The sequence below is a fragment of the Macrotis lagotis genome, chromosome 5 (genome assembly GCF_037893015.1).
Source record: "Macrotis lagotis isolate mMagLag1 chromosome 5, bilby.v1.9.chrom.fasta, whole genome shotgun sequence".
Classification (NCBI taxonomy): domain Eukaryota; kingdom Metazoa; phylum Chordata; class Mammalia; order Peramelemorphia; family Peramelidae; genus Macrotis; species Macrotis lagotis.
Genome location: NC_133662.1, coordinates 121740640 through 121754491, shown reverse-complemented (window position 1 = coordinate 121754491; position 13852 = coordinate 121740640). Strand labels below are relative to the sequence as shown.

Sequence of the window (13852 nt, the reverse complement as noted above, 5' to 3'; positions counted from 1 at the left end):
TCAGAAAGTTACTAGGTATTGTAACTGTGGGCAAGTCATTTAACCCTTTTTGCTTCAGTTTTCTCATCTCTAAAATGAGCTGGAGAAGTTAATGACAAACCATTCTTGTGTCTTTGCCAAGAAAACCTCAAATGGGAACTCCAAGAGTCAAAAAGGACTGAAATGACTGAACAACAATATACATTACATAGACAGATTTTTTTTTATTAAAATTTTAATAATGATTTGGTTACCAAATTTAAAGCACAGATTCTGGGATAATACTATCATTTATCTGATCTTAAGTAAATGAGGCTAGAGTCTGAGATGCACAGTAATCTGCTTTCACCAGTACTACTTTATTCCCTGGGTTTTACTTCCCATTCAGGCAAATTCAAATGAAATCTGATTACAAGTACACTTAAAAGGAAAAAAATCTTACCCTTATGAAATGATTTCTTTTCCATTTTGGTTCATATGGGTATTTTATATTTGTAAGAGAATAGTTCCATGACAGTGAAATAATTTATATGCCTCCATAAAATTGATTTTTCCAAAAGTTGATGAATACTGTAGTATATTTCTGGTAACATCCGTGACTGCTACTGTCTCTTCCACCTTTAGTGAGTCTTCTTCCCTAATTTCTTCATACTTTGACATTAGCCATGTAAAGTTTGTGGTACTCTGTAAGAATAAAATGGGAGAGGTATTAGTGGGGGCATGTATAAGTAATAAGGAATGGTCTACACAGGATAAAAATCATACAGTAGTCTTTTATTAGCTCTTTTACTCCTTTCCAAATGGTAAACCTCTACTGAGAAGTATGATTCTTCAATTCATATTGCAAGATGGCATGAAGGATAATTACCTTTCTTTTTATACTCTGATTTTTTCTTACTATTAAAATTGAGTGAAGATAGAAAAGCTAGGACAAGAAAGAGAAGGGGAGTACATATTTGTTCCTCAGAGCACAAGAATATATGTCCAGAATAGAAAGCCTTGCATTTCTTCTTTAGTTCCTTATTAGCCTTAGAATGAAAATAATTTATTATCATTTAAATGACAGTTTAAGTCTGAACTAGATAGTTCATATACTTTTTGTATATATGCTTTTTTTTTTTTTTTTTTTTTTGCTAGGCAAATGGGGTTAAGTGGCTTGCCCAAGGCCACACAGCTAGGTAATTATCAAGTGTCTGAGACCGGATTTGAACCCAGGTACTCCTGACTCCAGGGCCGGTGCTTTATCCACTGCGCCACCCAGCCACCCTATATATACTTTTAATGAAGATATTTTATTATCCTGTATTTATTAGTTGAATAAATTAACATCTTTTAGTAAAATCAGATTCAGTGAGCGTAATTTAATTTAAAAACTTTTTGTTTTAACTAGGATCAAGATTCCTTAAAGAAAAGTCAAGGTGTTGGTCCAATTAGAAAAGTTCTTCTCCTCAAAGAAGATCATGAAGGACTTGGCATTTCGATTACAGTAAGAAGTAGTACTTTTTCTTTTTTGTGTTTATTATAGTAATTTTGCTTCTGGGAATAAAGTATTTAATGAATTAACTTTTTGAAGATAATTTAAGTTTACCCCATTTAAATGTTAAAAGTGATTCTTAAAAAATTTTAACCATTTTTTGGTGAAAATCTTAAATAAATTAGTGTTATATTTATTTCTCAGAGTAAAAATATATTCTTCATATAATTGAACTTCTTTTGATGATTCAAAATTATTATAAATTTAATTATATGAATATAATTAAAAATTGTATCGTGAAACACTTCAGGGCTATACTTAATGGTCCTAGGGTGGCCTTTTTGCTTTATTGAGTTTTAGGTTTTAAGGAGAGGTCTCTGGGTTGTAACATCTTCTTTATGAGGGTATTGCCTTTGTGGTAGCTTTATTGCTTAGTGAACCTGAGACCTTAGTTCTGGATTATTAAGGTTTTTTTATCTACTCTTTGAATTTCATTTTCATTTGATAAAGGAACTAACTATTCATATTCATTTACTTATAGGTTCTATTTTTAGTTTAATGGAACCTTTACAAAAATATTAATTTGACTATTTAAATATTAACTTGATATCAGTTCTTTTGTGTAAAATAAAATTAATGTCCTGTGTACTTGTAATATAGATTTAATTTTTTTTTTCAATTTTTTAAGGCAATTGGTGTAAAAAAATTGGAGTTTCTTTATTGCTAAAATAATTTTATTTTTGTTCTCAGAAATTATATATGATCTGCATGATATGTAATGGAAGAAATAATCTTCTTTTACTAGAAAATGCTTTTTTAAAAATTCCTTAGTTTTTATGAAAATGCTTTTATGATTTTATTTGAATGTGAAATTAACTTGATCATTTTGACTGTTACTACTTATATAGCTTGTTAATTAATTAAATTATTTATTCCTTATTGATAGGGTGGAAAGGAACATGGTGTTCCAATTCTCATCTCTGAAATCCATCCTGGACAACCTGCTGATCGTTGTGGAGGGCTGCATGTTGGAGATGCCATTCTGGCAGTCAATGGAGTTAACCTGAGAGATGCTAAGCATAAAGAAGCTGTAACTATTCTTTCCCAGCAGGTAAGTTCACTTGTGCCTTTATAACTATGACTATCAATTTGTTCTTTTTATATCTGAATACTTATAAGCATATACACACACACTCTCTCTCTCTCTCTCTCTCTCTCCTCTCGTCTCTTTTTCCTTTGTTGCAAATCCTCAGGCTTCAGAATATTGATATGATTTCACTGTTGAAGTTCTGGGACTTTTCTCAATTACCATTAAGGCAATCTCATACTAAAGGAAACTTTATGAAACAATGAAGTGAAATTATAATGATCAAGCTTTTCTCCAAAGAAGTGATATAAGAATGCACCTCTGAGGAACTAGGAGTGAGAAACACTATATATAAAATGATATACTTGGTTTAATGCGTTGATTAGTTTTCCTGAATTTTCTTTTTCATCTTTATTATTTGTTATAAGTTATGGCTTTCATAGATGGAGAGGTGGATATATTGAGAAATATAGGCAATGTAAAAATTAAAAGAAATCAACAAAGAAAGGAAAAGTATTTTTTCCTCGGTAATCTACAGATGTAGATAAGATTAGCAGTTGATTCTGAAATTTATTAAGATTATTTTAAGCATGAATAAATCCATATAAAAATGTAAAATATTATGGATAACACAAATTAGAAATAAATTTATTTCTAAAGATTTATGAACATTTATTAGCAGTTTATTTTCAGATATTGATTGCCAGGTAATGATTTGGGCAGAGGAAGGGAAGAGCAAATAGCTTAAGAAATTCTTTCTCCAGCAGAAGGCATAGCCTTAAACAATGCTCCATGGTGAAATTACATATCCTTTTAGTAATACAAGCTCTTTAAAATTAGGCACTTATTCCATTTTGGTATTTGTATCCTCAGGACCTAGTAGTGCCAGATTCATAGTTACTACTTAATAAATGCTTCTTGATTGATTAAGTGAAAGAATGTGTATACTAGATACTTTTAATGTCTAGACTGACACCTCATATGCTTGTTAGGATCTAGATTTTTGATTTGCTAAAATTCCATTTGTCCATTTTTGTTGTCTGTGTAGTTAGTTTGTATTTGTTTAGAGTGTATTGTTGAAGGACCCAATATAGCAGGTGAATCTCTTTTATAGTCATAAAGCAATAGTTTGTACGTCTAACTCAAATCAACAAAACTTATAAATGAATGCAGTCAAAAGGAGTTTATGCAGAAGATTGTATATGAGTCAGCACAAATCCTTTACAATTATTGGTAAATAACTCAAAATACATAACCTATTAATGGGTTGATATTTTCTTTCTATCCTGTAAAACTTGTTCTGTGGTAGCACAGTTCAATGACCTAAGCAGTAACTTAAGAACTTGGCATTCCTAATTGTGATGCAGGCTGTATTATTAATTAACTTTCCTTAATTGATAGTTCTTTTTAATAACTTAGAAAGCAGAAGCTTGTTTTATATTTAAAACATTTGATTTGTATACATTAAAAGTTATAGATTTAGAGTTGGAAGAGATTTCAAAGAATATTTTTTGAACAAGTAGAAACTTTGTTCAGTTGTTTTACTGCCAATACATGGCATCATGAAAACATTAACTGGCAAAAAATCATCTTATAATGACCTAGCTTGTCTTCATTGAAAGTGTTTTTTATATCCCAGTTAGCTGGAAGGAACATGAAAAGGAGATAACAGCAGGAAACTGCTTGTATGGTGACCCCTAGAAGAATATCTGCCTAGAATATGGTCAAGGGGAATGCTTCAGTAATACTGAAGCACAGTTTTAAGTAATGTGGCAGAACTGTGGACTGAGAATCATTATCACAATACTGTTCAACTAATTATAGAAGTTCTTGACCAGAGGGCCATGGTACTCCAAGGGGGACTGTGATATGGGTTTAATGATCTTGGTTGGGGAAAAAAAAGCATCTCTGTCTTCTCTAGCTCTAACTGACATTTAGCATTTCTTTCAGTTATTCAAAACATTCTGAGAAGTCTGCTAAAGTAGTGGATAGCACAAAATAAAGGTTAACTACATAGACTAATGACAAAAGATAATGCTAACAAAAGTTACAAGTTTGTTTACAGTACCCAAAGCCACTTACTAGAATAAAATCAATAAATATTTATTAAACACTTCCTCTGGGTAGAACTTTTTTTTTTTAGGGTTTTTTTTTTGCAAGGCAAATGGGGCCAAGTGGCTTGCCCAAGGCCACACAGCTAGGTGTCTGAGGCTGGATTTGAACTCAGGTACTCCTGACTCTAGGGCCAGTGCTCTATCCACTGCACCATCCAGCTGCCCTGGGTAGAACATTATACTAGGTTCAAGGGGGACCTACAAAGTTTTTATAAGACAAAGGCTTTCTCTTCAAGAATGCTTATAGTCTAGACATGGGATAGTACATATAACTGATACATGGTAACATGATTAGTGCTAGCATTAGTGCCTATAACATGGCAAGCATTTAATAAATGTTTTTTCATTCATGATGTGTGTGTTGAAACACAAAGATGTGTTAAGCACATATGTTGATATTTAACCCAAAATATTTTTGTTATATATATGATAGATATTTGTGTTATTACATATATATATATATATATATACATACATATACATATATATGTTTAACACAAAACAATGTTACATGTAATTGGAGAGTTGAAAGAGAGGAAGGCTTCATGGAACTTGGAACATTTAAATTGATCTTTAAAGGATTATGGGAATTCAATAGATAATGAAGGAATGGAAAGACATCATACATAAAGAAAAGCATGGAAATAACATGGAGGCAGAGAGCCTAGATCTTTTTTTTTTGAGAGCCTAGATCTTTAGAACATCAAGTACTTCAGTTTGTGATTAGTGTATAAGAGTATTTGAAGATCAATTTGGAAAGGTAGGATGGCACCAAGTTTGATTTTCAGGCAGAGGAGTATGCATATTTCTTAGACAATTGGAAACAATTAAAGAATGGGATGACCAAATCTATATGAAAAGAAGGATCAGTCTGACTTATTAAGGATACTGGAACTGGGGGGTTAAATAGGAAAGATCTATTATAAAGCTTTCAGACTGAAGGTGAAAATGAAGATATAATACTATAATATTGATAGTGGAAATAGAAAACTGGCAAATTAGTAACTGATTAAAAATGAAAGGTTAAAATCAAAGGTAACACAAAAGTTTCGAACTTTGTGATACTAGGTAACAGCAAAATAGTGAAACAAGAGACAAAAGCAGTTCAGAGGGGAAAATAATCTCTGATGTGCTGTTTGATGTCTTAGAAGAAATAAGTGGTGATATCCTGAAAATATTTTGGATATGTGGGTCTTTTTTTTTAATTGATGTTTATTTTTCCAATTACATGCTATGAAAGTTTGTCAGCATTCATCCACATGCATATATATATATATATATATATATATATTACACATTTTTCTATCACTCTCTTCCCTTCCCCCTCCCCTAGGCAGCAAACAGTCTGGTAAAAGTTGTACATGTATATTTGTGTTTAACGTATTTACATATTAGTCATTTTGTATAAGAGGAACTAAGACTAAGGGAAAAGAGAAAACTATAGGATAGGAAGGAAAAACATAAGAGAAGTTTTAAAAAAGTGAACATAATACACACTCAAGATTCTGTGGGGGTTTTTTTCCTCTGTATGTGGATGGCATGCCTATTCCCAGAGTTGTCTTAGATCTCTGAACAGCTGAGAGAAACTGCATCCATCTTAGTTGATAACTCAATGTTGTCCTTGTGTACAATATTCTTTTAGTTCTACTCCCTTCACTCAGTATCTGATGCTGTATTTCTTTCTTTGCTTTGCTTCTCTAAAGTCTTATTACTCATGGTTTATTATAGAACAATAGTACTCCATAGCAATCATATACCACAACTTGAACTTGTTAAGCCATTCATTAGTTGATGAGCATCTCCTCAATTTCCAATTCTTTGCCACGACAGAAAAAGATGCCATAAATATTTTTGAACATGAATGGGACTTTTCCCAATTTTTATTATTTCTTTTGGATGTAAGTCTAGTGTTGGTATTGCTAGGTCAAAGGGTATGATCAGTTTTATTGTTTGTTAGGCATAGTTCCAGATTGCTCTCCAAAATGGTTGGATCAGTACACAACTCCACCCTCAATACATTAATGTCCCAATCTTCCCACAACTTCTCCAACATAGATAGTCAATTTGATAATTGTGTGGTTGTATCTCATAGTTGTTTCAATTTACATTCTTCTAATCAAAATGATTTGGAGCATTTTTTCATATGATTTTATATATAGCTTTAATTTCTTCATTTGAAAACTGTCTATACCTATCCTTTAACCATTTATCAATTGGGGAGTGACTTGTAACCTTATCAATTTGATTCAATTCTCTATATATTTTAGAAATGAGACCTTTATCAGAATCACTAGCTGTGCAATTTGTTTCCTAGCTTTCTGCTTTCCTTCTAATTTTGGCTGTATTGGTTTTATTAGTGCCTAAATGTTTTCACTTAATATAGTCAGAATCATCCATTTTTGCAATGTATAATGTTCTCTATTTCTTGTTTGATCATAAATACCCCCCCCCCCAGAGATCCAACAGTTAAGAGTATTTCTTGATCTCTTAATCGGTATATGGTATCAACCTTTATATCTAAATCCCATAATCATTTTGACTTTATTTTGGTATAGCGTGTAAGATATTGGTCTATGCCTAGTTTTTGCCATAATTTCTAGTTTTCCCCAACGATTTTTGTCAAATAGTGGGTTCTTATTCCAGAAGCTGTTATCTTTGAGTTTGTCAACAAGTAGACTGTAGTCATTTACTACTGGGATTTTTTTTTGTACCTACTCTAATCCACTGATCTGTTGCTCTGTTTCTTAACCAGTACCAGTCAGTTTTGATGACTGCTGCTTAAATACATGGATCGTAAAGCTCAAAAGTAACTAAAGGGCTAGAGAGAGCTGGGACTCATTTATCTACGATTAATCATTGTGCAAACCATAGAAATAAATGATATTGTCAAAGAAAATAAGTTTTAGTGAGCAAAAAGAAAAGGATTAAGAATGGAACCATGGGGGCTCAGCTAGGTGGTGCAGTGGATAGAGCACCGGCCCTGAGTCAGGAGTACCTGAGTTCAAATCCAGTCTCAGACACTTAATAATTACCTAGCCGTGTGGCCTTGGGCAAGCCACTTGACCCCATTGCCTTGCAAAAACTAAAAAAAAAAAAAAAAAAAAAGAATGGAACCATGGTAGTTCTCACCTTTTCCAGTCAGGAAGTAGTGAAGAGCCATTGAAAGAGAGAGGAAAACCTGGAAAAATATTAAATTAATATCTCCTTGACCTCTTTGAGTAAAAATGTATTACTGAAAGGAGCCTCAAGTCTCTGACCACACAGACCACAGAGAGCTTCTATTCCATAAGCAGGGCTAAAATGTCATCATATCTTATTAACTGCTGAGGATGAGAAGACAAGTTATGCTACTACCATTCAAGGGTCTCAGACCTATAATCCTGATCAACCCAACCTTCTTTGGATTTAAGACCAATAGAGGATCAAAGTAAATATAGTAATTCCACAGAAATGCCTGTGTTCTATTTCATTTTTTTAATCTGCTTCTTTGCACTAAATTAATAATAGATATTAGAAGTAGCCTCACTTTACAGACAATAAAACTCTTCTTAGCATGTTTTTTTAAATACATGAAATAAAATGAGTAAGATGAAAAGATAAAAGAAACCAATTACATTGAAATCATATTTTTTTTTTTAGATTTTTCAAGGCAATGGGGTCAAGTAGCTTGCCCAAGGCCACACGGCTAGGTAATTATTAAGTGTCTGAGGTCGGATTTGAACCCAGGTACTCCTGACCCCAAGGCCAGTGCTCTATCCACTGCGCCACCTAGCCGCCCCGAAATCATATATTTTTAAAGACAAGTTCACCTGCCTCAAGTTAAGAACCCCCTAAAGAGCAACATGGTAAGGGAGTGTGCCAGATAAGACAATTATTTCCTTTAATTACTAGAACAAATTAAAATTTACATGATGGTATTAAAAAAACAGAATATATTGTGCATTTCTTTTAAGAGGTTATCCTCTAAGACAATTCTGTAGTCATGTGAATTTAGGAAGACTCTAACCTATTTTATTTGGGGCTATTTATAGCTACATGCCTGAAGGCCACACGGCTAGGTAATTATTAAGTGTCTGAAACCGGATTTGAACCCAGGTACTCCTGACTCCAGGGTCGGTGCTTTATCCACTACGCCACCTAGCCGCCCTGACTTAGCATTTTCTAAAATAAAATGCCACCATTATTTTTTTAAAAGTAAATATATTCACAAATATAAATTATAATTATGATTAGAATAATCCTCAAATGTAAATTGTTCATAAATAATAATGGAAGTTCTACATTTAGTAAAATCTTTCTAAAAACTTAGAAAGCTAGTAAGTGGATAAAAATTTGATACTGATATTCAAAAGTTTATTGCAGTTACTTAAAGAAAGTGTATTCAGAGCTTCAGAGCCTTCAGATTCAACATTACAATATTAAAATAAATCTAAAATAATTTATCATTGCTTTCATGGTGAGTATCTGCCTGAGGTAAAAATAAGTCACCAAGTATGTTAATGGAAATTCTAAATGATCTTAGATGAACTTTATTAGTCAATACATTATTGTAGTCTACTCATCAGAATGAGAATTAATTTTAAAAGAAAAGTTTGGATGCTGTGATACTTTAGAATCTGAAAATATGTAATTGAGAGAAATTTAAATTTTTTTTTTCTTCCCCCGCTCAATTTAGAGAGGAGAGATTGAGTTTGAAGTAGTTTATGTTGCTCCTGAAGTAGATTCTGATGATGAAAACGTGGAATATGAGGATGAGAGTGGACACCGTTATCGTTTGTATCTTGATGAATTAGAGGGAAGTGGAAATCCTGTTGCTCATAGGAAAAGTGCAAGTGGGGACATAAAACTGTTACAAGGTAAAAGTGATTCCTAAATATATTTAAGAATAAATTCCTAAAAGTAGACATTTGGTTTTGTTTTTAAAATATTTTATTAATTAATAGTTGTTTGATGGCAAATGTCTTTAGTTTACTATTAGAAAAATCTAAGGAGTAGTGTTTCTTCATATTTTATTTTAAATTATGCTGAATATTATTTTAGTCTTTTTCAGATTGTCATTTTTATAAGTTGTAATATTCCATGAAATGTTATTTCAATCATGCAAAATGTTTGCTAAATCTCATGCCATGATATATCCACAGATTGTCATCTACCACATATTAATTCTTTAAAGGCAGGGGTACATCATGGTTATCTGTGTAGAGAGTATCTCTATTGTAGTTTATCCATCCTCAAATCCTAATATTAACTTGGCTTCCTCTTGCTTCCTCCCAAAATTCTTGACTACCATTTAGGGACTGCTATGTAATTATGAAGTAATTTGAACAACAGAGCATAACCATTTAGCTAAAGTAACAATAGAATGCATTCCAAAGTTTAGTAGAAATTAATTTTGCATTATATATGTTTAGATCATTTGAACTACTTGATTCCATTAATGCAAATAACTGCTTCTATAAATGCTTCTTTACAAAATTTGCATATTGTTAGAAAACTAATGAGAAATCTGTGTTGGTGGTATTTGACATCCTATTCAAAATGGGAGCAGCTCTTGTTAAGAGTAGCAAGCCCTATTAATAATTTAGGGCATGTTATCTCACTTTATAACTAATAATATTTATTATAGTAGATTTTCTTCCCTTCAGTGAACTAAAGCTCTAAAAAATTCTTTTGTTATCTTGTTAATTTGCATTTGTTCTATTTCCACCTCTCTTTTTTCAGGCTTTAATAAGAAGCCAGTAATTGATGGACATGAAAATGGAGACCTGGGAACCTCAAATGAAACTCCTCTTGATGACAGTGCATCCAAGTTAGCTGAGTCAGCAGAATCTTTGTCATAAATGGTTTATTAAATTGACTTTTCTGCAGGCAATATTGTTACTCAGACTGTTATGGATTTTATATATTAGGGGAGGTTGTAAAAAGGACTATCTAAAACTAAAGGGAGACTGTTGTTTATTGCCAAAATAAAAGGCAGTTACCTCAGGGCTTCATTGTGAGCAATTCTAAATGTTTAAAACTCTCTGTTTTCTGTGATAAACCATAATTAGCAATTGCATGTAAAGCAATTTTTATTTTCTTAAAATTGTAAGCACCAAAGCATGTGTTTCCCAAAGGGATATTACTAAGCTTTTAAGGTACAAAATGAAGCATAATTGTTTCATTTGGTTCTTTTTCACGTAACAGAAGGACAGTGTTAACAGAAATCTAATAGGAAATAGCCTTTAATTAAAAAGAGTAAATTAAATTGTTTTAAGTATATCTCTGAATGCTATATGGTGGTGTTTAAATTGCAGAATTTTATTCTGTTAATAGCAGGAAAAATGTGTTTAACTTCAAAAGAAAACACAAATATCCCACATTTAAAATTTTCAAAATTGAAGGAATGATTTAGTTTTCTATTTATTATAGATTTTGATTTCTTAATCATTTCTTAGTGATCATTTAGGTGTAATGAGTATGCCTTTCAGCTTAGTTTAATGCAGTAAAAAAAGTAGTTTAAGCAATCCTTTATAAATCAATGCTGCACTAGAAATAATTTTTAAAAAGTTCTTACACATAATACTTTTTTGGTTTTTTTAAAAAAATTCAAATAAGTGTAAAATATCTGTTCAAAATTATGTTGATGCATGTGCATGGCATTGTTCAGTTCCAAGCTTCCTTTTTTGGTGTCCTTGTGAGATTAGTTTTATACATTTTGAGTTGTTCATATGGTTGGTCATGCCATGATAGTCCTGGTAATTAAAAGTTCAAAATTGTTATTATTAATATGAAATACATTGCCTTTAAAGAATAGTTTTAAAATAGCTGATAATTGATATATGTCTCAAGGCTCAGGGCATACATGAAGTATTAGGAAACTTGATACAGTTATTGTCTTGGTTAATTTTTCCATGTCTGTAGCTATTTTCCTTATTCTTCTTATGCAAACTTTATAAATGTGCTAACTTCTCTTATTCCAGAGCAAAATCTGTTTTGATTGCTCATATACTACTGTGCAAGCCACTATACCTTATTGGACAACATCAAAACGTTATCCTTAAAAGAGATGAGTTTTGCCAACATCATTGTTTAAAAAGACCCTATGTTGATGGAGAAAAATCTAAATGGCCTTTAGAATGATATCAGTTTATTCAATGCCTAATGTTGAAATGTTACATGATGCAGGACAAGATTCCTAGCTTCTACTAGGTGCATTATATATTTGTTTATAGAGAAATCTTTAAAATGTATATACTTTATTCAGTGATTTTGCTATTTATAAATCTCGTTTATACTATTGCTCATTGATAGGTTTTTGTTGTTGTTACTGTTGTTTTGTTTTGGGGGAGCAGTTTAATTCACTCAGCTTGGCTATTTCCATGTTAAATTTTTAATAGTAGTGCACTTCATATTGCATATTGTTACTGATATTAAAATACTTATCACATAACATTGCCTTTAAGCGAAAGCTAGTTAATAGTAGAACTGAGTAAGCAAGCAAGGTGCATATCATCGTTTGCTCTCACATTGTTTTTGGTGGGAGGGTGGGGGAGCATTTGCTTTTTCATGCATGATGAGATCTGCAATTGGATTTCAGTGTGTATTCATTTTTGTGATGCTTCACTGTGAGGTTTTTCATTGTGGCAGATTTTAAAACTATTCCCCTAGGGCATGGAGTTTATTTTTTCCTATTTTTCAAAAAGACAGTGAGTTGTGATGGTGACTATCACATTTTTCAGAGAATATCCTCCTTTTTTCTGTGACTAAAACTTTAAGTATGTTAAGATGGAATCTGTTGATCAGAGAAAACTTAAGTTTTAGCTTTATGAAGTTATTGTGATCCTGAACCTGAGATATCTATGAAGGATGGTGATGTGATTTGGAGGATGTTGTAAAGGATTGGAAATTCCTTCCCCAGAATTTAATCTCCAATCTGAAATGAACAACGTCATTTAAAACACTACTTTTTATTTCTTTGTTATTCCCACAGCCTGCTGCTGTAGTCTTTCAAGGGCTGTTGAAAAGAGAATTATAGAAAGAGGTGAATGCCTCTATGACTGTCTCCCCTTCATCTCTTCTCTACTTTGGTTTTGAAGCCGCTGATTAGAGCACTGTTGCAAGGATATTACTGTGAATAAATCTGCTTCCTACCAATGAGTAGCCCCATACTGGTGCTTTGGTAGCTGTTGCAGTTCAAAATTCACCTAGAATGTGTAGCACTTTGAGAACAAACTAGGAATTATAGAGATGATTTCCCAGTTTCTTTCTGTTTTCTTCATGACTGTACCTCTAAGACTCTGGTCCAAAGAGGAGTTAGATTTAAGAAAAGTTTCCAGTGTAAAACAGTATTGATGTTTTCATTTTTATAAGAAAAAAAAAATCACCAATATATAGCAATTAGGTCAATTACACAATTGCTCCTGAGACAGAATCAGACTTTCAGAAGAAAAAAATTAATTTGGAAGGGTACGTGGTGTGTGTGTGTGTGTGTGTGTGTGTGTGTGTTGAAAAGGCCTAGATAATGACCATAGTATCTATACACATCTAACATCACGACCACATTCTAAAGATTTCTCATCTGTAATGACTCTTTAGAATTTAACATAATATTAAATTTTACAGCATGGGACCATTTTGAGGTAGATTTAAGAAAATTGAAAATTCCTTGAGGTGGAGGTAGTGGAACAGCTGTGTCTTTAGAAATTCAAAAGGTGTTTTCTATACATATGTATGTTAAACATTATTTCACAACATTATTTATTATATAATCCAACATCCTTCTATTCAGGGTTGGGCTCATCAATAAAAGATGTAATATTTGCAACAACTGTATTATAACTAGTCAGTTGGGTTGAATATTTTTTTATTAGCCTGTAAATAAAGATGACATCTTTACATTGAAATGATGTTTTATCTTATTTAATGAAAATAAATTTTTTGTGCTTCTTTGTTTCATAGCAAATATACTAGTTTTTCTGATTACTTCATAATTTTTGCTAATATAAAATATCTGTCATGAAATCCCTATCAGGTTGGCATCATTTAATAGCTTCATTTTGCAGTTAGGCTATTTTATCATGGTTAATGATGTTAGGAATGAAGCATATATTTTAGTTAACAGTATGTCAGAGCAAATTCAACTGTGGAATCAATTATCTATTCCAACAGGTAAAGAGTTCTTGGAGAGATAGGTCTGTTTGGCTTATTTTTACTATT

At 32.0% G+C, this 13852-nt stretch overlaps 1 protein-coding gene across 2 annotated transcripts in view; it reads left to right on the top strand.

The window, feature by feature from the left end:
- GOPC (golgi associated PDZ and coiled-coil motif containing) overlaps positions 1-13604 on the top strand; it is a 42424-nt gene extending 28820 nt beyond the window's left edge. Inside the window, exons 6-9 of one of the 2 annotated variants that reach the window (XM_074187445.1) lie at positions 1370-1465; positions 2400-2564; positions 9330-9510; positions 10376-13604. In XM_074187445.1, the coding sequence (XP_074043546.1) occupies positions 1370-1465; positions 2400-2564; positions 9330-9510; positions 10376-10494 (561 nt within the window). In that variant the 3' untranslated portion in view covers positions 10495-13604. The remainder of the gene's footprint in view (positions 1-1369; positions 1466-2399; positions 2565-9329; positions 9511-10375) is intronic. The other variant, XM_074187446.1, reaches the window with a different exon arrangement.
- Positions 13605-13852: the final 248 nt, after the last annotated feature.